Source organism: Ovis canadensis, chromosome 23 (genome assembly GCF_042477335.2).
Source record: "Ovis canadensis isolate MfBH-ARS-UI-01 breed Bighorn chromosome 23, ARS-UI_OviCan_v2, whole genome shotgun sequence".
Lineage (NCBI taxonomy): Eukaryota > Metazoa > Chordata > Mammalia > Artiodactyla > Bovidae > Ovis > Ovis canadensis.
The window spans coordinates 66,156,820-66,184,620 of record NC_091267.1 but is presented as its reverse complement, the minus strand read 5'-3'; the positions used below and the strand labels follow the sequence as shown (position 1 = coordinate 66,184,620).

General features: G+C 39.9%; 1 protein-coding gene across 1 annotated transcript in view; it reads right to left on the bottom strand.

Moving 5' to 3' along the window:
- DCC (DCC netrin 1 receptor) overlaps positions 1–27,801 on the bottom strand; it is a 1,287,746-nt gene that overhangs the window by 432,435 nt on the left and 827,510 nt on the right. Inside the window, exon 8 of the mRNA XM_069569336.1 lies at positions 11,045–11,201. Coding sequence (XP_069425437.1) covers positions 11,045–11,201 — 157 coding nt within the window. The remainder of the gene's footprint in view (positions 1–11,044; positions 11,202–27,801) is intronic.

Here is a 27,801-nt window from a genome sequence, read left to right as displayed (position 1 = left end):
CTGTGGCTTCTTGACTTCCATACATATTTCTCAGGAGGCAGGTCAGGTGATCTGGTATTCCCATCTCTTGAAGAATTTTCCACAGTTTGTGGTGATCCACACAGTCAAAGGCTTTGGCATAGTCATCAAGCAGAAGTAGATGTTTTTCTGGAACTCTCTTGCTTTTTCAATGATCCAATGGATGTTGGCAGTTTGAACTCTGGTTCCTCTGATCTTAGGTTCCTCTCCTAAATTCAGCTTGAACATCTGGAAGTGTTTAGTTCAAGTACTGTTGAAGCCTGGCTTGGAGAATTTTGAGCATTACTCTACTAGAGCATGAGATGAGGGCAATTATGTAGCAGTTCGAGCATTCTTTGGCATTGCCTTTCTTTGGGACTGGAATGAAAACTGACCTTTTCCAGTCTTGCAGCTGCTGCTGAGCTTTCCACATGTGATGGCATATTGAGTACAGCACTTTCACAGCATCATCTTTTAGGATCTGAAATAGCTCAACTGGAATTCCATCACCTCCACTAGTTTTGTTCATAGTGATGTTTCCTAAGGCCCATTTGACTTTGCCTTCCAGGATGTCTGGCTCTAGATGAGTGATCACACCATAGTGGTTATCTGAGTCATGAAGATCTTTTTTGTACAGTTCTTCTGTGTATTCTTGATGCTTTGTAGACTTCCTGAATTGAGCCAGGAAGACTCATTTGTAAAACAGAGATTATCATACCAGCCTTATCTGAGAATCAAATGTGCTAACATTTGTGAAAGCAACAAACTTCTCTCTAAACATGAATTGGGAAATGCCTTTATTTCATTGATTTTCACTTCCAAGTCACATGAATCCATCCCATGGATCCATCTGACCCAGGCAATAACCAAGTGTTATAGGCACTTTCTCAACCCTGTTTAATAGTCATCACTACCTTACATGTCAGGCACTATTATTATCCCACATGAGGAAATGAAGGCACCAGTAACTGGCCCAAGGCCACCTGGATAGTTCAATTCTGAGCCAAAATTGAAGCCCAGGAAGTTCAACTTCACAGCCTCAAAGCCTTAACCTTGTGAATACACTGAGTCGCATTCCATATATAATTTTAGATTGCTGAATGGAAGGTATAACATTCTACATACATATAAAAATTTACTACTGTGCTTTACATAGTAAATAAAGGATGCAAATCAGCCTCACCATTAAGTCAGAGAATTATCAGAAAGAAGCCTGTCGAAGAAATCCATATCCTAATCCTGAAAATATCAAGAAAGTTGGATTATCTTCCAGATTAATCCACTAACTGCTGAGAAGAAGCAGGTGCAGAGATGAGAACACCTGCTCCGGCGGCAGGCCTGCATTCACTCTTGGTGCCACCACTTGCCAGTTGTATAGCAGAGGTATAAACCTCTTTAAGCCTCGTCTGGATAATGTTTTGCTGTGAGGATGAAATAAGATAATTTATGTAAGATGCCTGGTTCCTGATACCAGTGAGTAGTCAATAAATGCTTGCTCTCAGTGTCTCAGTGTGGATGATTACTCTGTAGTCTTAGGGAGGCAACTGACCCCTCCCTTGGGCATCAGCTGCTAGAGGTTTAAGTAGCAGAAAGTTGGACTCTGATCCCTAAGATCATTCTCCATTCTAAAGATTTTTAGGTAGTAGGGAGAGACAGCTGGATGTCTGTGAATTCTGGCTTTCAGGTTCTAGAATTTATGTTGGCCTCTGACTTATGCAGTGAAAGCTCCTGAGGGGCTGAATAAAAAATGTTAACCGTGGCACTTGCATTATTGACACCATTAACCAGTCAGACAGATTAATGATAATCTGAGCTAGAGTAATTTGCCTGACAAAGCCATCGCAAATCTGAGGCGAATGTTAAATCCACTACCTTTTAAAAAGCTGCTGTGTTAAGGGGCTAAATAAACCTATACGGGCAAATAAGCATCCCAGCTAATCGCTCAGAGACACATGGCTCATGTTTGTTCTAGCTGAGAGCCAGAAGACAGAAAATGAACCAAGACAGTGGAATCAAGTTTCAAAATCAACTTTTTGTTTCTCAATTTAAAAAGTTTCCATTGAATTGCAGTCAGCGTTTTCATCTTCTCAGTAACACAGTTTGCTTTATTGGTTGAGGAAAAATCTATTAAGAATATCACATCTGCCTCTCCGCCACTTTTATCAGTTCCGATCAGTAAACATCTGCAGAAGTCAGGAAACTAGACACTTGGATATAGAATTATAAATTAGATCCTGTCTCAATTGCTGGGGAGAGAAATACACAGATAGTCAAACAAACACAAAACCAGATACAAGGTGCCAAATACTTACCATAGTCACATAATCAAAGGGAAAGGGGCAGATAAAGGAGAAATTGATGACTTATGACCTATAGGACCCTGGAGAGTTTCACATGGTGACTGACATTTCAATTGGAACTTCAACTCAACAACTATTGTGTGAGGTTTTACTGTAAGTTAGGCATTGCTCTGGGTGCTGAGAATAGCTCAATGAATAACAGTGATAACAACATTCTTGCCCACATAATGCTTATATTCTGGGGGTGAGAAAAGGGATTCAGGAAACAATAATTAAAAGGTAATAGCTTAGTGGTGAAAAATAAGAATGAATAAGGACACGGGGAAGGTTGGCAGTCGGGTAAAACTTCCAAGAGAGGATACCATCTCTGCAAAGACTTAGTGACAGAATGATCCATGTCCAATGTTGAGGGGAGGAGCATTCTAGGGAGACTGCAGAATTAGGACACTGGTCTCGAGGAAGAAGGATTCTTGGTACATAGCGGAAATGCAGAGCCATCAGGGAGACTGGGGAGGAGTGAGCGAGTAAGAAAACAGTGAATACGAATGACGACGTTGGGAAGCTGACACGAGGCCAGATCAAGGAAGATTTCTGATAATTCTCTGAATGAGATAGGTAGTCACTTGTGGGAACTCTAGGTTAACTCCAGCTGCTAAGGTAAGAATAGACTTGAGAGGTTGTAGCACTCCAGTACTCTTGCCTGGGGAATCCCATGGACGGAGGAGCCTGGTGGGCTGCAGTCAATGGGGTCTCTAAGAGTTGGACACGACTGAGCGACTTCACTTTGACTTTTCACTTTCATGCACTGGAGAAGGAAATGGCAACCCAATCCAGTGTTCTTGCCTGGAGAATCCCAGGGACGGGGGAGCCTGATGGGCTGCTGTCTATGGGGTCGCACAGAGTCGGACACGAGTGAAGCGACTTAGCAGCAGCAGCAGCAGCAGCAGCAGCAGCAGCAGCAGCAATAGTATGGATGAGACTCGATGGTTGTAAGAAGTAAGAAGTGGCAGGATTCAGTATATGTTTTATTTTCATTTATATAGTCAACTTTTTTAATCATAGAAAATTTTGAGCAATACAAAATTAGACAGAATGATATGATGACCCACATTATTCCCATCAGTCAGCTTAAAATAAATCACAAAAGCCAGTCTTTCAGTATTATTTTGTAGCAAAAATCAGGTATCCTATTTTATCAAGAATTCATGATATATTTTGGCGGTGCTGCTAAGACTTGATGATGGATTTGATGTAGGGTTTGAGGAAAAAAAGAGGTCTTAGCAATTACTTCAAAGACTTTGGCTTGAGTAATGAGAAATATGCAGATTTTACTGAGATGGAGGAACCTCTGGCACCACAAAGTTTTGGAAGGGGATTGAAGTTGAAGGAAAATAGATATTTCATTTATAAGTTTTAGATGCTCATGACAAATCAAAGTTGAGAAATAAGAAAGGAATTGGGCTATATGATTCAGAACTGCAGGTAAAACATCACGTCCAGGTGTACACATTTAGAAGGCACCAATATATTGACAAAATATTGAAATAAAGTCACAAACTAGATGAAGTGATATCTTCAAAGTCTGAGTTCTAGGGCAACTTAATATTTACGAGACTAAGAGTAACATGCAAAAAAAAAAAAAAAAAAAGACTGAAAATGAGTGGCCATAGGACTGGAATAGAATCAGGAGAATGTGTATTACAGAATCCAAGGGAAGAATATGTTTAATGATAGGTGAAGTGATCAACAGTGACAACATTTGCTAACTATCCAAGTAATAAGAGGACCAGGAATTGACTACTGGGTTTAGCATCATGGATGCCACCTGATAAGATCAGTTTCAGTAAAATACTAGGGATAGAATCATAACTGGAATATGAGGTGAGGTAAGCTATTAGAGTCAAGTTAGACAAGGCTTCCCTTGTGGCTCAGCTGGTAAAAAAATCTGCTTGCAATGCGGGAGACCTGGGTTTGATCCCTGGGTTGGGAAGATCTCCTGGAGAAGGGAAAGGCTACCCACTCCAGTATTCTGGCCTGGAGAATTTCATGGACTGTATAGTCCAGGGGGTAGTCGCAAAGAGTTGGATATGACTGAGTGACTTTCACCTCACCTAGACAACTCGAGGTCTGTTGCTATAAAAGGGAAGAGAATGAAGTGATAGAGAAGGGAGAAATGAGACTGAGAGGAATGGTTTGTTGAGATGGAAAATACAAATGCATGCTCATATGCTGATGGGCATGATAGTCCAAGATGTGAAACACTGATGATGAGGAGAAAGACTGAGCTGAAGTTTTGTTCTTTTTTTGCAAGACAGGGTGGGATCTAGTACGTTAGTGAAGGTTTGGCCCTGTTGAGAGCATGGCCAATTCTTTCACAGCAATTTGAGGAAAGACAGGTTACATACTTAAAGATCCACTGAGACAGGTAAGTCAGATACGCAGCTTACACAACTTCTATCCCGAGTGCTACTATTTTCCAGGAAATTAGAAGGAAGGTTAATTAAGAGCAGGGGAAAGAGGGAAAGTATTGGAGATTTGAATATGTTTAGGGTCGTGTGTGAGAGAGGCTGACTGCTCTGTGCAATGTAACTCCCAGATGAGTACTTAAGAATTTCAAGACTATTGGCACAGCCGCATATTTTCTTCCAGGTATATTCAGCTCCAAGAGCACAAGAAAGAGTAGACAGAAAATTAGTTTACTTGAGCTTTTTTTTTTTCTGAGAAACTAATATTAAATGAGAATCACAAACAAAGCATTGTGATTTGTATGTCAGAATTTCTAAGCATCAACTGTGGGATTTTAGCTTTTAACAAGCGAAGGAGAACATGAAGGAGGAGGGACCGTGGAAGCCCATAGAATCAATGAACTGCAGGGTCCCCATGGAATCAAGGTTGGTTGTAATCAGAATCTTAAATGGAAGTTTATACAACTTCAATTCCCAGTACTAGTATTTTCCAGGAAACTAGGACAAAGGTCAGTTAAAGATGGAGAAAGAGGGAAGGTACTGGAGATTTGAGAAGAGAGAAACAGGAAAATCAGAGAAGGTATTAGAAGGCAATGGCACCCTACTCCAGTACTCTTGCCTGGAAAATCCCATGGACGAACGAGCCTGGTGGGCTGCAGTCCATGGGGTCACTAAGAGTCAGACACAACTGAGCGACTTCATTTTCACTTTTCACTTTCATGCACTGGAGAAGGAAATGGCAAGCCACTCCAGTGTTCTTGCCTGGAGAATCCCAGGGACGGGGGAGCCTGGTGGGCTGCAGTCTCTGGGGTTGCACAGAGTCAGACACGACTGAAGTGACTTAGCAGCAGCAGCATGATGTCTGAAAGTGAGAGCATGGAGAATTTGCAGAGTGCTGTTGATAAGAATCATGGCATGGCCAGAGGAATAACTGCCCAGGAGGGTATGGAGGATTGACCCATGGGTTTGAAAGGTAAGGAAGATATCAATAGATGAATAAAGGATAAAATGTTTTTATTAGCAGGAAAAAGTGAGCAGCTTTGAACATAAGTGGTTCATATAAAAGATGGCAACCCTTTGTTAAACGGTGATACAACCATCGGCTTTGAGCCTTATTTTCAGCCTTTTCCATATTGTCTGTCTTAGAGCTCAAACAATTTTGAGACCTGCATCCTGCCACTGTGCAGTGACTAACTTGGATGCTTTCACTGAATTCTTTCAATTAGCTCTCACACCAATTCTGATAAGTAGAATTCATGTTCCCTTCGCCCATCACAGCACAAAAAGATGTTATTCCTGGTTTTTACATAATTAAATTCACAAAACTCACATCTGATAAAATCATGGTGCCATTTCCAAATCTAGCCATTTGGACATACGTGGTATATTTATAACCATCACAGGTTAGAGGAACTACACTCTATCTATGTATAGATTGCAGACAGATTTCCATTCAAGGGAATTTGGTAGTAGTTATGTGCATGTCTTTATATAGAAATTTGATCATATTTAAATTTAAAACACTTTCACATTGTTTAAGCAGTGAAGTGAGTGATCCAAACTATATTTCAAAAAGATAGCTTGAGACAGTGAGGGGGATGGATTACAAGGTGAGAAACTATTGTCAGAGATCTTATAAGTGATAGTGGAGGTAACAGAAAGAAAGGAGACATGGCTGAGCTGTGGCCAAGAGAGGCATGAGAGGACCTGGTGACTAACGGCAGTGTTAAGAGCTGGAGGAGTAAAACATGACTTGGTTTTTTCGCTCGATCAACAGGATGAAAGGGACAAACATAAACCAAGAAAAGTGAAGAAAATATATACTTAAGGAGGAGACAGTGAGTATGGTTCTGGGCAGGTTGAATTTAAGATGCCTCCAAGAAACCCATGTGAACAGATGAAGACAGTTGGGCAAGAATTATTACCTCCAGTCTTCACAGCTGCATGCAAGGAACTTAAGAGGCTTCTCCTAAGGTCACAGAGTTATACAGTTGCGGAGATAAAACTGAAATGAAGGCCTGCTTCTTCACAGTAATGAATGAGCCCAGGGAACACAGGCCATAGGCGTTGGTGTATTTCTTTCCTTTCATGGTAGAGGCAGGTCAAATCGTAAAAGAAAACAGAAACTTACAAAGGATATACTTTAACGGCTGCTGTGAACTGAGAAGAAAAGCATTTTGAAAAGCAGCAGGAGAGAAGTTTCAGCGTGCCATCCGATTATCACACTGTAGCCTTTTGAACTAAAGACCACTCCCGCCAGCCCAAGTATACTGTCCCTTTTGGACCCTGAAGGATTCCTAAAGATCACCATGTGTCTAAAGCACTCAAGTTTGAGAGACTAAAGCCTGACACTTCGATCCGGGCTTCCCCTCCACATGCCTTCAAGAAGTACAGGTAATAGTGGTGACAGCCATCCAGTCTCTTCTCCCGCAGAAGAATGAACAGTCATCACTAGGAATAATGTGAGCTCAGACTTGCGGACACCTAGGTCCCAACAGGACGCATGTCCATTCTTGGTCTCTCTGCTTCTCTAGCTCCCTTTCTTTTCCCCTCTTGCTCCCTTCTTCCCTCAGGCCCCTCTAAAACATTGCACATACAGAGATGCATAAAACAGGTCATATTTCCTGCATGGCCACTTTGGACTAGTTATTTAAGAGGAGGTTTAATGTGGAAGGAAAGATTTGGGAATTGGAACTCAGCCAAGTCAACAGATATTTTGTAAAGATCCTAGTTACCCTATCAAAATCATCATCCATTAAAGAATTTAATGATGCTGTTCCCTCTCTGTTTGAGAGGCACAGACAGGTCCACTGAGTATATTTGAAAATAGGTGTTCTTGTCTACAGAACCTTGGGATTTGGCAACATAATGTTTCTCTGATGTAAATTCAGCTTTCACGTGCTCATCTTTTAATCATCTTTAATTGGCAATATTTAAAAAAAATATAATGAGGAGAGAAAATTACAAAATGCTTTAAAAATGGAATGGGAAGCTCCTTTAAGAAAACTCCCTAGCTTTCTGACTCATTCTAAGTGAGATATTTACAGAATGGCTTTATGCTTTAATCTTAAATAAAAGGTCAAAACATTGAACATGCTTAAATGCAAATATAGCTGTTCAAGTGCCAATAATTAATGATAGATAACAATGATACCAATCATATGGGCATTTGATAAATATAACAAGACTCCATTTCAAGCAATATGGCTAACTGGATAGTATGTGAAAAAATGCTTTTGTTACAGTACACCTAAAATACTGGGTAAATTATTCAAAATCTCTTTTACAATGAAAAAAATTACCTATGAATATGCTGGCAGCAAAATAAGAGAATTATAGTGAGAAGGCAGACTTGCAGGATGACTCTTTAACTCAGGGTACTTGCCCATCAATAGAAGTCTAGACCTACAAATTTTAGAAACTAAAAGAAACAAAGTTTGTAGTTAAAGTAGGGTATTGCTACTGCTGCTGCTAAGTCACTTCAGTGGTGTCTGACTCTGTGCAACCCCATAGACGGCAGCCCACCAGGCTCCCCCGTCCCCTGGGATTCTCCAGGCAAGAACACTGGAGTGGGTTGCCATTTCCTTTTCCAATGTGTGAAAGTGAAAAGTGAAAGGAAAGTCACATCCGACTCCTAGCGATCCCGTGGACTGCAGCCTACCAGGCTCCTCCATCCATGGGACCTTCCCAGCAAGAGTACTGGAGTGGGTTGCCATTGCCTTCTCCGAAAGTAGGGTATAAGGTCTTCTTAAAGAACACTGCATATAGCAGGATCCTGAAAAAAAAGCAAGCTTCAATGGAAAATGAAATGAAATTATATCCCAGTGTCAGTTTTAACTTAGTTGGACAGGAGAAAAAAAAAAAAACCCTCTTAAAATTGCTTAACTCAAGTCTGCATTTACCCACTTAAGTTGATATGTTAAAAATGGTAGAAAAACAAATACTTAATGGACTTTCTGATAACTAGTGAAATATCAGTATGAGACCTGCCTCCCTGGTGGCTCCATCGTAAAGAAGCCTCCTGCAGTGTGGGAGAGCTGGGCTTAGTCCCTGGGTCTGGAAGATTCCCTGGAGGAGAGCATGGCAACCTACTCCAGTATTTTTTCCTGGAGAATCTCATGGTCAGAGGAGCCTGGTGGGCTACAGTCCATGGGGTTACAGAATAGGACACGACTGAGGGACTAAGCACCTGAGGCCTGCATGGACCAAATACATCTTAACAGAAACTTGGTTTAACATGGACTCATTTTGGGAAAGCAAATCTGCCCAGGAGAATGTACTTTAAATCTGGGCCTCAAAAACTCCCTCAGACAAATATCTAAGGACTAGAGTTCACAATCAAGAATCGCCCAAACACGGGAAGAAAAATAAGCTCCCATGAAAAAGAGTCAGAAGAAACATAAGACACACAAAGACAGCAGATATTAGAATGGTAAAATGTAGACTATAAAATAAGCGTAATGAATTAAAAAAAATGAGATATTATACATAGTTTATTCTTATAGACTAGAACTTAACCAATATCTATTATAGACTTACAAATCAAACTTCAAAGCCTTAAAATCATGAAACACTTTAAAGAAGAAAAAAAAATCAGAAAACAAAATAAAACAACAAGAAGCTTGTAATTACAACAGTAGCTTGTAATCTTGAAACCAGATATATACAGTGCAATTTTGCCTAGACAATAATATTAAAGACTCTTACCCTTGAGCGACTTTTATAATTGCAACCTAATTTAATCATAAAAACTTTTTGTCCATCCTAAAGGAAATCAGTCCAGAATATTCTTTGGAAGGACTGATGCTGAAGCTGAAACTCCAATACTTTGGCCACCTGATGTGAAGAGCTGATTCATTGGAAAAGACCCTGATGCTGGGAAAGATTGAAGGCGGGAGGAGAAGGGAACGACAGAGGATGAGATGGTTGGATGGGATCACTGACTCAATGGACATGAGTTTGAGTAAACTCCGGAGTTCGTGATGGACAGGGAGGCCTGGTGTGCTGCAGTCCATGGGGTCACAAAGAGTTGGACAAGACTGAGTGACTGAAGTGAACTGAACTTTGCCTGCTGCTACTGCTACTGCTAAGTCGCGTCAGTTGTGTCCGACTCTGGGACACCCCCACCCCTGGGATTCTCCAGGCAAGAACAATAGAGTGGGTTGCCATGTCCTCCAATGTATGAAAATGAACAGCGAAAGTGAAGTCACTCAGTCGTGTCTGACCCTCAGCGACCCCATGGACTGCAGCCTACCAGGCTCCTCCATCTATGGGATTTTCCAGGCAAGAGTACTGGAGTGGGGTGCCATTGCCTTCTCTGTAACTTTGCCTAGACAATAACATTAAAGACTCCTGCTCTTGAGTGACTTTTATAATTGTAACCTAATTTAATCATAACAAAAACTTTTAAGGTAAGTACTACTAGCTTCTCTTTATTCAAGAATGAAACGAGGCTCAGAGAAGTTATGTGGTTTTCTGGAGATCGCCTCATGTCAGTGACAGAGCTGAGACTGCAACCTCACCACACTGGTTCTCCCACATTTGATTCTATCAATACGTAGCTTAATTCTTAATTAAGAATTAAGAATTCTGTTTAACACTTTGACAATCAAAGAGACTTAAACAAAGCCTGATAGCATATATTTACACGCTTGTCTTTTTTCAAAGAAGTTTTCTATAAATAATTGAATTTGCACCGGACACCTCACCCTGCTGTTATAAGAAGCCCCTCATACATCTAAAGTTCTTAGATGCACAAAGAGAGGCTTTGGTACTGAAATTAAAAAACTCATGCACACAGCTTCTACTGGATGTATTTTCTTTTTAGGAATGAGGGAAAATCTCCCATTTTTGAGCCATTCTTTTATGCCAACTCAATTGCATGTAACTTTACACATATCTTTAAAGATACAGTTTTGTAAATATTTAATATTCTGCTACTTTGATTTTGAATTGTAAGTGTCAAATAGTCTATTTGGGTTTTTAAAAAAATGTTTTACTATATTTTGTTTAAAAGGAAACGTTGTACATTTTTAGAATGTTTTTATGAGTAGACTCAATGTACTGAAAATAAAAAAACCCTGAATTTGCTTCTGTACACAATCCTGCTTTAAAAAAGCCACACAAGCAACTCAATTATCTCCACTAAATAACAAGTGAAAGGCAGAGGGCAGAGGTTTCTCACGGTCTCCAAAATCCTGCTCAAGACCTCCGGCCACCATCACCCCACAGTCTACATTTGAAGACGTGGTGGGTTAAGCTGAATTTCTTGGTTGCACCTACCTGTTGTCACCTTCCCTGGAGTAGAAGACCGTGAAAGTTTGAATGTTCCCTTTTGCTTCTGCAGGTGGGCGCCAGCTGAGACGGACAAACCGACTAGAGACCAGGACAGGGACCACGTCTCTGGGAGCGGATGGGAGGACGCTGGAGCTCAGGATGGCTAAAAAGGAAGGAGAGGAGGGTGTCAGAAGTGAGGGGACATGGGCAGGAAATGTGCAGGAAGGCAAGGAAGGCCCATCAGCAAATGCAGAATGGTGCATTCCCATCCATTCTAAAGAAAGGAAGGAAAGAGAAACCAAAGACACAGCAGCGGAATCGAAGGTTTATTAGAGTGTTTATGTTCATTTCAAACTCCAAATTATCCCTCCCCGACTACTATATATAACATAGATAACCAACAAGGACCTACTGTGTAGCATGGGGAACTATAATGAATTTGTTTTTAGTAACCTATATGGGAAAAAAAATACATATATATAACACACACATATATTTCAGAAAAAAATATATATCCAAATCACTTTGTTGAACAATTGAAACTAACACAATATTGTAAACCAACTATATCTCAATAAAAAATGTATTAGGATTTCTTGGAGTTCATAAAATATTGGCAAACTAACAACACGATTCTATCATATATGGCCAGTTTCTACTGCAAAAGGGATTCATGACCATAGGCAAAAATGTTCAGTTTCAGCATAAAACAGGGAATATAGACTTACTACAGGTTTGGCTACACCCCGTGGTTTGTGGGATTTTAGTCCATCGACCAGGGATTGAACCCAGGCACCAGCAGCACTGAGTCCTAACCACTGGCCTACCAGGAAATTTTTTCCAAGTACTGATACATGCTTTAGATAACCAAGCAGTTACTATAAAATCTTATTCCTTTCCAACTGCCCCTTTACATCATTCTAGATACAATGTGAAGGACCTTGTTTTACTGTTTCCAATGAGCACATGAAATTAAAAGTAGCAAACTAAATGTTGAAAGATATAACAAGTAGAAGCAATTCTACTAGCAATGATTATAGAAGGAAAGTCTGAAAATTCCACTGGACATCAAGAATTACCATTGTACCATACTTGTTGAGTATCACCATATTTATATCCAAATTCAATGACTGTTATTTATAGGAATAACTGAATCATCCACAGGTGGAAAACTGGTTTTTCAAATATCTTAGGGGCATTTATAATCATTAACAGATGTTTGCAGTTAAATGAGAATATGTTTGTGTGTGTATATGTGTTTGTGAATTCATAATTAATATTTGCTGGATATTTCCATTTTCTTATTTGTTCAAGTCCCCAAGTCTAAGGAACATATATTTCATTTTGACAGGTGATTTCTGGCCCCAAAGCACAAGTACCCATTTGTCTACATTTAATCTTCAAACTGGCTTTGGTGGGCCATTTTCTCTAATTCTTACTAAAGTTAGTCTCCATTCTTGCATTTACTTTCTCCAGGGGCTAGTTGAGTGGGCATTCCTGCTGTGAACTAAACTCCTGTTCACTGGAAAATCCATTTGGGAGGCAGGGGGTTCTCTTATTTCCCAACGGTCCTGGAAACTTAACCAGTTTACAAGACAGTTAGAAAGAGAGGTTTTTAAGAGCTGCAAAAAGCTTTCGGTTATTTCTCGCTGCACAGATTCTTAGCCAGCTTCTTTGCAGATACAATTCCCCCCTTGCTTTCTTGATCAGCACGGTATTTGAAATGAATGGAAGACTGGTGGTGAGTCAACTTTCATGATGGAGTAATAAGGGGAGGGGACAGACTGATGCCAGGTAAGGAGCATCTCTGTTAAAAATACCGGGGTTAAGCTCCTTGACAAAAACCTTTGCTTCCGCACACCGTGGACAGCTCAAACTCTCATGCTGAAGTGAATTTATCATTCCGCCTCAGGCTGCTGCTCCTCCAGGGCCGCTTGACCTAGCTGTGTCTACATGTCTTCTCAAATCTGTAGCCTACAACCCTAAACATGTATCCCCTCTTCCTGACTGTCCCTCACTCGCGCCTGCAAGGATTCCCCTTCATGGAGGCACCTGCTACCTCTGTTCTACCTCATCTCCACATCTCTGCTTCTCTCCACACGGTCATTCTCTCTCACCAGACTCGCCACCACGGTCTTCCAGTTCCCCCGTTTACTTTCCACTCATCTCCCTTGAATTCATTCTCTGTACAGCGACCAGCATCAACGTGTATGAAGACACACCGGCTCATCACTCTCTCCTCTTTCTCCTCTGTGCTTCCTCGTTACCTCAGAGAAACGCGAGCTTCTCAATCTGCCGGCCGGCCTTGCTCCCGTCTGTCGTTTTTCTTGGTTTGCCTTCCCGCGCACAGACGCCCTAAGGGCGCACGCTTTGTTTGTACGGTGATCCCAGGAAAGACCGTGAGGAATCGGGAAGGAAACAGGGCCGGGAGGGAAAGCAGGAAAGAGGGAGCCCCCTGGCGGATTGCCACTGAGGGTGACTGAAGCGCACCCTCCCTGGGGACTCTGGGAGCCAAGGCCGCACAGGCCCCTGGAGACACACACTGGGGGGTTTATCTACCTACTTCCTCCACCGTAAGCTGAGTGTAATTCCAGAGCATTCGCCTTCCCGCACAACAGCCTCAGGTGTTCTGTTGCCAGAAAAATAACAGCTTTGGGCAAAGACTTGCTCAAGTTCACATTAGCTCTACTCCCTCGGCAAATATTCAGCAAGCACCTATCCTCTGCAGCCCTCCTAGGGCCGAGGAGATGAGGCCACTCTCCTCGTGGGGCTCGCCTGGATGCACACTGCATTTTGATGCTGATACTGATCATGCTCTCTCCAGGCTGAGCCACTTGCGGTTCCCCAGGGCCGCGGCACAGGCAGTTCCCACTTAAACAAGTCCGTTTCATTCACTTAAATCCTCCTTTCTTCTTGACTGACTTTAGGTGTGTTTCCTCTGTAAAGACTGACTCATACTATTTGTAGAATAGCTAACAGGCATACATTTAATATCTATCATAAACATGAATGTCTGAAAATCAAATAATGAATAATTTTATTAAAAGCAAGATTCAACCTGACAAATAATAAAAGAAATGAACATTTAAATAAAATCTAAAAGTCAGAATAAAGTCTATTTAAAAATCTGTCAGGGTAGCAAGACTTTAAAGAATGTCCGTGTGTAATATTAGTCAGGGTATGGCAAGCTCTATGCTGTCAGCTGAAGTCTATAAGAATACAGTCTCTTTAGAATTCAATTTGGCAAAAGGCTTTAAAATGAAAAAATATTCACACCATTTGACCAAATACTCTCATGTCTATAAATTTATTACTCCAAAAATAATGAATACCCCCATTATCAAGGCATCCATGTGAAATCATAGACAGTACATTTTCTCAAAGGTAATACCTATACATCTCATCAATGTAAAGAATATGGGATCCTTTTAAGACTTTGTTTTTTTACAAAAATTTTTTAAACAAAATGTAAACAATGATGACTTGGAAAAATCTTTTGAGAATTTTTAAGACGTCAAAAAGATAAGCTTTAAAATAACAGGAGATAAATTTTCAAATCCTTCTTCCCCAAGAGCACTCTGCTTATGGGAGTACCACATCAAAAATGAGCTGGTTTCTCCACCCTTCAGGGGCTGCCAAGAAGGAAACTGCTGGGGGAGTAAGGATCTGTGGGGGGGTTCACTCAGATGCTTTTCACTCCAGGCTTCCAAAGTATCTTCTTACACAATTAGTTTAGACTCGATTTATCAAATCAAGATCAGACTAAAATTAATCACGGACTGTTTACCTCAATTTCAACAGTTGTTATATGAAAAGGAATGGACAGATTTTTAACAAAAGAAAGACTTCTTACTTGATACAGGGGCAATCATTTTGTTCTTGCTAATCCTCCATGCTTTCTCTCAACAGTAACTTGTCTTCACATAAGGTCTCAATAAAGAGCCAATCAGGACTTCTCTTCTTTGCTCTTGGAGGCCTAATCTCCAGTCTGCCCCTAATCTCCCTGGCCCATTACTGTTGTCATGGCTACAGCTTCTTTATCTGTTGTCATGGAGAAGAAGAGGTGAATTTGCCACACTATAACCTAGTCTTCTTTCTTTTATTAAAGGATCTCTTTTAAAAAAATTTTATCATAGCAAAATCCAAAACAGGAGATGATTTCAGAGGATAATATAAATCTAAAGAACAGTTTTAAAACCTAAATCATTAAATAACATTTTTTGTGAGGTCATTGCAATAGCATTGATAACAATTACAATATTGGGTTAATTTTTCTGTAAGGCTACATTCCCTTTTAAATATCAAAGACATTTTTTCCATCAGATTTTTAATATACAGTGTTTACGGACATTAAGTTTTCTCCAAGCTTATTCTCAGTGCTCAACCTGTAACTCTGTAAGAGATATGAAAGATAAGATATATTCATAAAAACACAAAAATATTTAATTTGCATTAAACAAAAAACCAATAGGCTCACTTCCCTGTTACTCCGCATGTCATAAACTAAAACATCATAAATGCAGCTCAACCAGATACATTATTTGCTGTGTTTCTTTATTAACTTGATATTTTTTTAAATAAAATATAGAGAACAGTAAAATGACAGGATCATCTAACTGTGCTAAGGGCAAACATCTATTTAGTTGTCTAAATGGATAAGTAGGTAACATTTAAACTTTAGTTTGCAGTTTTTATAGCTCACAAATTAATTTCACAAGCTTACCAAAAAATGTTTGTATATATAGAGTTGAAAAGACAAAGACTAACATTTTCTTCTAAAGTTTCATGTTATTTTCAAAATTCAAAGAATCATGGCTTTTGAGCTAGTATATTAAAAAATTTAGTAAAGCTATGAAATGTGAATTAAAAATAGTGATCTTAAGTCATTTTTCACTTAATACTTGACAGCAATTAATTAACTCTATAATATTTCATTAAATCTAAGTCTTTACATAAAATAATTTATATTGGGTTAGTATCCAAACATAAGTCACCAACATTTATTAAATGTCTACAGTTTCCTATTGTTATACTTGGAGTGAAGAATTGTTTTTAAACCATGAATTTTGTCTTAAAGGAAGAGGGAACTAATTTGAAGACATAAGGTATATAAAATGTAGGACAATTATAAAGTTTGAGGCAGTCTCTTACAAACAATTTCCATTCTAAATTTTTTGTCAGGGCGATTGTTCAGAAATCAGACCACACTTTTCCTCTAAATCATTTCTAGTCTTTTCCCAGAAACCTATTTAATTGATCAATCTATAAACTGTCCATAGTAATAGTGCTATGGAATTGAATGATACATGTTGGAATTTTCTTTGACAAATCAATGGATGCATTCAGTCATAAACTGACTTGATATTCACAGAGGGAAGAGGATGTGCAAGGCAAGGGGTGACGAAGACCTGTTTCAATCTATTTCCGGATTCCAGAGAGGAAGACTGGCCTGGGAATCTCCCTGCCCCTCCTTTGCCCTCAATGACCCATCTCTTCCCACCTCCAACACATGCCTTCCATCCCAGGTTACTTTTACAGTTGCCTTGAACAGCAGTAAGCCTGATAAAGATGAAGGTCTCTAGGGTGGAAGAGCTAGCCTTGAGGTGTTTCCAAAGGCCTTGGGGTTGCAGGCTCGCTCCCTGCTACCTCTCAGCTCTCCAAGCTGAATTTTCTGGGTCCTATGAAAACCTGGGGCTTTCACCTCTGCTACCTCCCGGTGCTGAACTTGAGGTGGATAGCCTTCCTCCTCCCAACTGCTTTACGGCTCTGACATGGCTTTTTCAGAGTTCAGTCTAGGAGTCACCTCACTGATCCCCATCCTGGCTTAGGTGCCTCTGCTGAGCTTTCACAGAACGAGAATAAGCATCCCCTCAGGACACTTCCTTGGAGAAGACAATGACAACCCACTCTGGTACTCTTGCCTGGAAAATCCCATGGACAGAGGAGCCTGGTGGGCTGCAGTCCATGGGATGGCTAAGAGTCGGACACGACTGAGCGACTTCACTTTCACTTTTGACTTTCATGCATTGGAGAAGGAAACGGCAACCCACTCCAGTGTTCTTGCCTGGAGAATCCCAGGGACAGGGGAGCCTGGTGAGTTGCCGTTTATGGGGTCACACAGGGTTGGACACGACTGGAGTGACTTAGCAGCAGCAGCAGCAGGATGCTTCTGCCGCCGCACTGCGGTGGTCTACTCATGCTTCGGCATCCTATCCTAAAGAAGATGCTTGGTAAGAGTAGGAACCAGGTCTAAACCATCCACCACAGCTTAAACTCCAAATCTAAACTGCAGTGTATTTAGTCATTTCTGCAATATTAGCTAAATGAAAGGCTTTACAAATTTGTCAAATTACAATGTTTAGACTTGATTAGATTACTTCATTAATACCACCATGAAAACGGGTATTTGAGATTAGGCACAGGCAGGGGACTGAGCTATCACTGCAAACTGGTTATGTTATTCATTATTGCTCTGTGAATAAATTATCAGGGCTTCCCTGGTGGCTCACGGTAAAGAACCCACCTGTCAATGCAGGAGATGCAGGTTTGATCCCTGGGTAGGGAAGATGCCCTGGAGAAAGAAATGGCAGCCCAGTCTAGTATTCTTGCCTGGGAAATCTCACGGACAGGAGGAGACTGGCAGGCTAGTCCACAGGGGTCGCAAACGACCTGGGCACAACTTAGTGACTCAATAAGAGCAACAAATAAATCACAAAGTGGAGTGAAAAACTGAGCTCAGAGGAAGGTTTCCAGGGAATGTAGGTTGGGGTGAAAATACTTCATTTTGGATCAAATGGAGTGGGGAAATAACTTTCTGAAATCCAACGATGTGCCAAACAATCATAAAAGTTATGTTTATGTGGGAATATTTCCAAGAGTGATAACACTTCCAGAAAAGAAGCCAAGAAAGCTGGTTTGTCCTGATCTGGGGATCTATTATAAGAAACGTGATGCTTATCCCAGGATTGTACATCAAAGAGAATTGCCAGACCAAGGTAGTATGCTAAGAAGAATTACCTATGGCCACCCAGAGAGATAAGAAAAACAAATTCTAGAAAGTATTATCATCTCAGCAGAGAGAGCTACATACATCTCTCAGAACTTAAAATCTTTTCAAAAGACAAAATGAGAAGAAAAAACAGTATCTGGTGAATTGGTCAACCAGCACCTTTGTGAATGAATGTTTTTAGTCAAAGCTATACACTGTATATATGTAAACACATACATTGTATGCTTTTAATGCTTTCTTTCTTTTCCCTTTGTTTAATTAGGAAAATACCTTTTAAAGAGTTTATCCAAAATGTAGGAAGGGCCGGGCAGTTTTTGGAGGTGGTCAATCTATTATTTATGTAAACAAATGGTTGTGACTAGAAAATCATGATTAAATAGATAAGATGTCAGATCTCAGCTCTGAAGCTTTGTGACTATGTGACTTCTATTTTTCTGTTTTTTTTTTTAAATTTATGTGAAATGGGAAGTTATTTATCTTCTCTAAAGCTTATTTTCCACATTTAAAAACTGATCCAAAACATTTAATACACAGGGTTAAGTGATGGTGAGAGATGGATTTTAAGGGCAGCGCAGTCTCAAGTCTATACTTTGTATTCAATAAATAGTGGTTTTTAAATTTCTCTGTCTTTAGACACAGGGAGCAGAAAGTCTGTTTTGGCTGGCCCAGTGTCAAGTTGTCTGTCTAGAAATCTAGAAATCCTACTAGAAAGGCTCTAAGAACAATTGGGGCTCTGATAGGTCAAGTGATATGGAGAGAAGAGTGCTTCCTATATCCAAGGACAGAACCTGGTCCCTCAATCTCTCTCCCTTTTTCCTTTACCAGGTAACAGAGAGGGGGGAAGAAAAATCATCCTTTAATTTCCCTTTTTCTCATCCCACATGTCCCCTCCTCTAAGATTTGCTTCATTTCAGGTCTTTTTTCCTTCCCTGGATATCCTTGCTAATCATGGTACCCTTTTCATCTTGTCACTGCTCCAGGGCTTCATGAGACATTTGTAATCATCTCTCCCATCAACGTCTCTCCCTAGCACCTTTCACCAACTGCAGGAAAGCTAGGCTTCTATCCAACCCCCAGCTCCCTTTGTTTCCAGGCTTTCCGTTGAGGTGATGTCATTGAATTCCTAGGCATTGTTTATTTTTCTCCATGCTAGGGACCCCAAACATGCCGTTTCAATCATTTCCCTTCATCAGAGCTTCCTCAAGGGATAAAGACTGACAAGTGGCACCGCTCCTTCCAACCCTCGTGGGACTTCACTGTCACTCACCTCATCCCAACCATATAGTGCTTCGCCCCAGCTGCCCTGCAGCTCTCTTCGCCAACCATGGAGAACATCCAGAGAACACAGCTCAGATAATCTAAAGATACAAATCAGCGTGGCAGGCTTTAAGAAGCACTGCTTTTCCATGCAGTTTCCTTTGGTAATAAGTCACAATCAATGAAAATAGCAGACAGACTCATTTGCTAAGAAAAAAAAACCAGCTCTGTGCTAGAGCATTTAAATATTTTTTGTTAAGTAACTGAATTTTTCCAGTAAGAAACTCAAGGGAATGTAAATTGAAGGTGAAAGTCACTCAGTCGTGTCCGACTCTTTGCAACCCCATGGACTCATACAGTCCATGGAATTCTCCAAGCCAGACTACTAGAGTGGGTAGCCTTTTCCTTCTCCAGGGGACATGCCCAACCCGGGGATCAAGCTCAGGTCTCCCACATTGCAGGTGGATTCTTTACCAGCTGAGCCACAAAGGAAGCCCAAATTGAAGGTCAGTCAGTTCAGTTCAGTTGCTCAGTCATGTCTGACTCTTTGCAACCCCATGGACTGCAGCACTCCAGGCCTCTCTGTCCATCACCAACTCCCGGAGTTCACTCAAACTCATGTCCATCAGGTCGGTGATGCCACCCAACCATTTCATCCTCTATCGTCCCCTTTCCCTCCTGCCTTCAATTTTTCCCAGCACCAGGGTCTTTTCAAATTGAAGGTAATGCAAATTAAATAAGAACTAATGGTTTAAGTTACGGTCTTTAGTACTGCAGGTACTTTTAACAACTGCTTTTACTGTTTCAGAATACCAAATAACAAGGGAATAAAACAAAACAAAACACAAAACTCCAATTACATTTGATGGTTCACTGAGTTCTACTGATGGCAAACTTTCAACTCGGTCCACTGGATTTAAAATAGATTTTTAGGTTATATTTAAGGGTGCTGTGTAAGCGTAGCAGTGGAAACACTCACTGCCAGGACAGCTACTTTCAACATTATGAAGTGTCTTTGAGAATCAGAGTTTCAGACAGACAGGTTGGCCAGATGTTATATCTCCTATGGACAGGATGAGAGTGGGTGCGGGGACACTGAAGCTGGGGACCCGGCAGGATGAGGAGGGTTCCTGGGCCTCTTGGTGCCACATACTTGGCTCTAACCTCTATCTATTCACCTTGGAATTTTATAGCTACCAGAACAAAGGGAAATAAAAACAAAAAAGAATAACGGAGGACATGAAGCAACAATAAATTAATACTTATTTCAATCAAGTTTATACAAGTAGAGCCTTATCTCACTGCTATAAAGCCACCACGAAACAACAGGGAGCAGAGTGTGGGCATGAATGATGGTTCCTTGGATCTCTCCCTCTTTTGAAAAAGAAAAATTTATTGGAACATAGTTGATTTGCAGTGTTCTGTTAGTTTCAGATGTACAGCAAAATGAATCAGATATATATGCGTATCTCCGGTCTTTTTTTGATTCTTTTCCCATATAGGTCACTACAGAGCTTTGGGTAGAGTTTCCAGTGCTATACAGTAGGCCCTTATTTGGATGTGTCCTTCTAAACGTATATACTAGGTCTATTCTAGTCCCCTCTCTAGGAAGTAAGATGGTGGTGTGGAGAAATTGCAACCAGAGTGAAGTGATTACTCCTGTTTGCTCATTCTTTTTTCTTTTCAAAAGAAAAGTGAGGAAAATGGTACTAAAGCTGTAAACCAAACAAGAAGCTTATTGGCCTGAACGTAACATTCATTTTCCAAATCCATTAAGTAAAAAAAAAAAACAAAACAAAACAAAACAAAAGAAATAACCACTAGAGATTACTGATTAATAAAGACTTAATACATAATAATAAATTGTGGATACGCATCAAATGCCAGTATTCCCCCTGGTCACTCTAAATAGAACAATATTAATCCTTACAGAAAAGGTAGATCTTTTCAAAAGTCTTGTTAGTATTTTTTTTTCAATCATTCAATGTGTTGCTTTACCTAAAGACCCATATCAATTAGAATTATAGTTGGTAAATTTATCCAGTAATTCAAAAATAACAAAAGGCGTGCAAAATTCTGAAAAATAAGATACAGGTATTCGTTCACCATAATAAAAGTATCTATTTTAAGTTTGACTCCTGGCTACTACACAAGCTAAAGCAAAATACCAAGTTGGCCAAAATGTTGGGTCAAGCTTTTCACACCATCTTACAGAAACACCTGAACAGACTTTCCAGCCAACTCAATATGTGCTTGACCTGTGTTCACATGTTCACCAGCATCAAGTAAGAGGAAGGATGGATGCCATTTTTTTTTCTGAAGTAGTCAAAATAAATCTTGGGATTGCAATTAGGATACAGCTTATATTCTCTATCAGTTAGTAGCTGGGCAAGTGTGCAAATGGGTTAATCCCTGAAGTTGCTGTTACTAAGGTTTCATCATCCTAGGAAGCAACAGTGACTCCTATCTCTGTCTCTTCTCTCTCTTCCTTTTTCTACTTTTTAAGAAATTTCTCTTTCTCCCCTTTTTCCTCTGAAAGTGACTCATCTACATTTGAGACTGAATTTGGAACCCAATGACGGCCTTCCCTTATGGTTCAGTGGTGAAGAATTCACCTGCCAATGTAGGGGATGCCTTCCATCCTTCCTTTGGGAAGATTCCACATGTCGTGGGGCCACTAAGCCCACGCACCACAACTAACGAAGCTCAGGAGCCACAGCTAGCGGAGCCTATGCACCCTAGAGCTTGTGCTCTGCAATGAGGATGCCCCTGCAATAAGGACTCCAAGCATAATAAGCAGAGAGTAGCCCTCACTCCCTGCAAGTGGAGAAAGCCCACACACAGCAATGGAGACCCAGTATAGCCAAAACTAAATAAAAAAGTAAAACTTTACAGTTAATAAAAGAGGAAACGTGATACAGAAAAAGTTCAGAATTAGAAAGTGAAAGTGAAGGTCACTCAGTCTTTGCAACCCCATGGACTATACAGCCCATGGAATTCTCCAGGCCAGAATACTGGATTGGGTAGCCTTTCCCTTCTCTAGGGGATCTTCCCAACCCAGGTCTCCTGCATCGCAGGCAGATTCTTTACCCGCTGAGCCACAAGGGAAGCCCAATTAGGGTCACTATTGAATACAGGAGGTTCAAAACAATAGAATTCTGTGCCAAGGTCACTACTGATTACATGACCTTACTATAACACTTCTTGTCTCTGAAATGTCCCCCCAGTGTCAAAATGTAGCCCGAACATGCTTCTTCTTTAGTATGACCATGAAGATATGAAATACAGCAGATGATGCTCATAAAGTACTTTGAATTCAGTTAAAGACAGAGTCTAAAAATAAAGAGGAGGACAAGTGCCACTAGCCCCTGTTGTGACTATTTTACTGTCTTAATAAACATTAGCATTGTCTACATTGAGCAAAGGTATATACTGTCCTTGTACAGGAGGCTTAATAATCTTAGGATGGAAATATACACCAGAAAGTTTTATGAATATCCACCTTGAGAGACAGCTCTGACAATGAGAGCACAAGGGTTCACCAGAGTCAAACAGGGTTCAGCAACATGGTCTCTGTGTGATCCTGGATAAGACGCTTAACTTTCTGTGCAGTATTGCAAAGAGGCTACATAAAGAACAACAGGCCAGAACAGCGTGTGCAGAAATAAATGTGAAAAAAAATTCTGAAAGCTGCTCAAGAAAAACAGAGGGGAATATACTTATATTCTAGGCTATCGAAGTAAGGAGGCATTTCTAAGAATATGACAAGGACAGAAATCAAAGAAAAATCTTGATAAATATGACTGTACTGGAACTAAAACTTTTGTATGGAAAAGCATAATAAATGAGACTGAAACACGAATGACAAACTGGGACAATATTTTTAGTAATATTACAAAGGATTGGCTTGTCTAGTATGCAAACAGCTGTCACAAATCAATTAAACTAACCAAGAAACAAAGTTTGAAAAGATGGAGCAGTAATGTTAGTATATAACTTTTATTTCAATGTATTTGAAAATTCCTATTATTATTTCCTCCTCAGAGCAATTACTGTTTTTAGTTTTTACATTTTTACTGAAGTACAGTTGATTTACAATGTTGTGTTACTTCCAGGTATACAGTGAAGTGATTCGGTTCTCCCTCTCCCTCTCTTTCCATATGTGTGTGTGTGTATATATGTATATATTCTTTTTTATTCTATTAATAGGTTATCACAAGATATTAAATATATGTCCCTATGCTACACAGTAAGTCCTTATTAGTTATCTATTTCACTCCTAGCAACAATTAATTTCACCAAAAATAATTATTTCAATATAATGGATGTTAACATAAAAATACAAAGTACTGTGAACTTTACCTTCAGGAATACAAAAATTCATGAAGTTTCAGTGAGAAAGAAACCATCATTCTCACAGCTTTGGTTATGTAAAGTTAAGAGTAAATGATATACTATGTTCACAAGTAAATATTTTGACAGAGGGGGGAAAAAATTTACAGAGTTCAGAGCTCCATGCCACACTTACTGAAACATTTCTATATTACAAATATATAGTTTGGGATTCTGTAGCTATTTCTTAATAAGCATGACGGTGTAGTTATGAATGTTTCCTCCTTACTCTAGCTGTGTTTGAACAGAGATAACAATATTACATTTTAAATAAATCCACTGAAGGATGACTAGAAAATAAAATAAACAAACTCAAAACAAGAAGAAGCAGAGGAGACATCTCTGGTCCTCTCTGCCACTGTCCTATGTCATAACTCAAATATGTCAACTGTCTCTTCTGGGGTTCAAGTCTTTTGGGTAAAGATAAGGGATGGGAAATTTGGGGACTGTAAAAGTTTTCCTGGTGAAGGCTCTCTGAGCAATCATTCTGTGCCCTCGGAAGAGGACATATCCCTATCCAGATAAAAGCACGAGGCTACACTGCCTTGTACAATAATTCTTTATGTGTTACAGAATTAACAGAGAATGCAATGTAATTCTGCTAGATCTGAGTCATAGAAGTGATTGTAAATACTAAAAACAGAAGTAGAGAAGCAGAAATGAGCTAGATTTAGTAACTTGCTTTCAAAGAGTATATGCAAAGGGGAAAAAACTCAAACTTCATGGTAAAACCCTGGCAAACTTAGTTTACTCCTTAAATGATCGTACCCAGTGATGAAGGGTAGCAATCACATAGCCCTGATATTATGGGATAGGGAGGCCATTATGCCTCTGTGATGTTTCTTCTCAAAATCCATAACCTCAGTCTAAATGAGGAAAGCGTCAGACAAACCCAGATTGTGATATAGTCTACTGGATAGCTGGCCAGTATCATTCAAGATCCTTAGGTCAAAAAACAAAAACAAAATAAAGGCAGAAACCATTATAGAAAACCATCATAGAGTTGGGGAGACATGACAATTAAATGAAAGCAGTACATTGAGCTCGATCTTGAGACAGAAAAATAGTATTAGTGGAAAAACTGGCAAAATCAACATAAACTCTAGAGTCTATTTCATAGTAATGTACAAATGTCATTTTCTTAGTTTTGAGAAATATACCACGATAATGGAAGATATCAATGGTGGGAGAAACTGGGTGAAGATATCCAGGAACTCTGCCATATCTTTATAACTCTCTGTAAATCTAAAAAAAAAAAAAAATCACAGTATGTAGAAATAGTTTATTTAGAAAAGGGAAGGAAGTGCTGTTGCTCTAATTACAGTTGCTGGGTCAGCCCTAATGTTCTTATTTCTGGTGTTTCTTTAAAAAGCTGAAACACATGATAAAAAAAAATGCTTATCTTTTAGGAGTACACCATTTCATTCTGAGTGAAGAACCAAAAAAAGAAAAAAAAAATGAACAAGGGCAACGTTAGGTTTCAGGACTCTTTAGTGTGGTCAGAGTGAACATTTATCAGCCCATGTAGAAAGATGAATCGAGGAGGGTAAAATGGACGCGTACCACCCAGACTCCCAAACACAGACCTGAGAGACAAAGGCACTCAGACTGCAACCATCAATCCAGAAACCGCCGCCCAGAGCACACATGATTCATGCTGCTGCGTCTGTTTCACCTGGCACTGGTCTTGCCGTGTGTCCACTCTGTATTTCATCAGAGGGAGTAACGCTCTGGATTCCAAACTAGATCCTTGTTTCACTGTTTTTCAAACTGTGAAGCTGCTCACAGCTATTAATAGTAAAACCACCAGTGACTGAATGGAAAGACAGTTTTGTCCAAGCCGGCATGATGAGTTCCCAGGTAGCATGGACCTGGAGCATCACCAAGGCTGCATGTCCTGTGTGGTAAGGAGATGGACGTGTGCATCACCATTGGTTTTACAGCCTGTGACCAGACCCTGGGCAACTCTGAGTTGTGTGTGCTTCCTCAGGAAAGAGTGGAAACACCATCGAGGATGGTAAGAAAATGAGAAGTAATTAGCCCTGAAGTAATTAGCAATACAATTAAAAACTGTGGATGGGTATTAAAGACCTACAAACAATAAATGCTAGAGGGGATGTGGAGGAAAGGGAACATTTTTGTACTGTTGGCAGGAATGTACATTGCTACAACCACTACGGAATGGAGATTCCTTAAAAAGCTAGGAGTAGAACTACCATATGACCCAACAATTCCATTACCAGGCTTAGACCCTGAGAAAACCATAACCAAAAGAGATGCATGTACCCCAGGGTTTGTCGCAGCACTTTTTATAATAGCTAGGACATGGAAGCAACCTAGATCTCCATCACCAGATGAATGGGTACAGACACTGTGGTACATATATGCCATGGAATACTAAAGTGAAAGTGAAGTCGCTCAGTCGTGTCCGACTCTTTGCGACCCGTGGACTGTAGCCCACCAAGCTCCTCCTTCCATGGGATTCTTCAGGCAAGAGTATTGGAGTGGGGTGCCATTGCCTTCTCCGAATGTGCCCTCTAGATATGGTAATTTGATTTCAGCAAATTGGTAAAACCTACTTTGGTCAGAAACTTCAGCTTCTTTCTCCTCTAAGGCTTTCCCCCATCTCTGACTGTCGCTAATGAGAAATAACTTTGAATCTCACTTCACACGCTCACTTTTGTCTATGCCCTGCTTGATGTATATCGGATTAGAAACATGATTCAGTTTTATTGTTGTTGTTTTGGAGGATACTTACATTTACATACTCTTATTTTCTTACTAATTTTTTTTGTATTCAGGTCATGTCACAATTTTTAGCCCCTAAGAAATAGGAAATGTAAGTCACTAGGCACTTTCATTGTCATTTGTCTCCATAATAACCCCATCAAAAGGAAGCTATATGTAACTAGGTAACAAGTCTGGCAGGTTTCTCTCTGGTGGATGGTTCATCAGGGACCATGCTATATAAGCATTTGACTAACCCTCATGATATCAAGGGTAAATTTTAGCGATATGTATTAAAAATCTCATAAGTTATCATAATGACATATTAGGGAGCTTCCTGCACCATTTGCACTCTGAATTTATTATCTGCTATGTAACATATTTATAGCCCCTGCTAGAACAACCACTTCTAAATTTTGAGTAGATCCTTGGGGTGTAGGATACTGGGATTTGTTAGATAAATCAATGGGCACATTTCATATCCTTCTTGGTTTTATACACTTCAGTGAAATTCCATCCTCAGACCTCATCTTTTCAATCTTAAAACAATAACCCAACCGCCTCCACCACACAGTGACATTTCCTTCCTCCTCTTCCTTAGCATTCATTAGTCTTCATACAAAAACTCATTCTGCTCTCGATTAGTCTCCCTTGTTGAGTATATCCACTCTGTCTCCTTTATTTTTGAGCAAATTGAATAGCCCCCAGTTTAAAAAATATAAACATGCTGTTGTTTTTTTATGATGATAAGAAAATAAAAACTTGTCTTCTAAAATCCTTACTATTAACTCAGCATGTTATTGATCTCTTTCCATTCTGCTGTTTTGGGGGGCATTCTTAAGATGAGGACACCTTCAACAGTCTCCCCCATCCCATTCTTAATTCTCCTTCACAGTTTCTTCTCATAAAAATGCCACCCATACGGAAATGTCATGCTGAAATATGGTAAGATAATTTCTGTGAAAGAATTCATTTTCACCTCTGCTAAACGAATCTGGGTTGAAACTGAGCTGTGCAGATAAAAGCTTGTTTAATTTGGATTTTAGCATATGTTTTTCTAATATATATTTTAAAACTGAGCAAATCTGTTTCACCCAGACTGAAATAGTTTTATATGTGGAAAGTTTCCTCGCACAATCTGAAAGGAATAAAAAGACATAAAACCTTTTATCTATCTGAATTACAGTTTGTCTCTGTAGACTAAAAGCTCCCTTGAGAAAAAGGTACATATCACATTCATACATGTATCCATTCATTCATCAATCCATCTGATCTTCAATTCACTTAAAATATTTTTTGCTGATTACCTGCCAAGTATCAGGCTCTGTTCTAGGGGATGGAAAACTACTAGACAAGATAACTATTTTCTCTCTTGGAG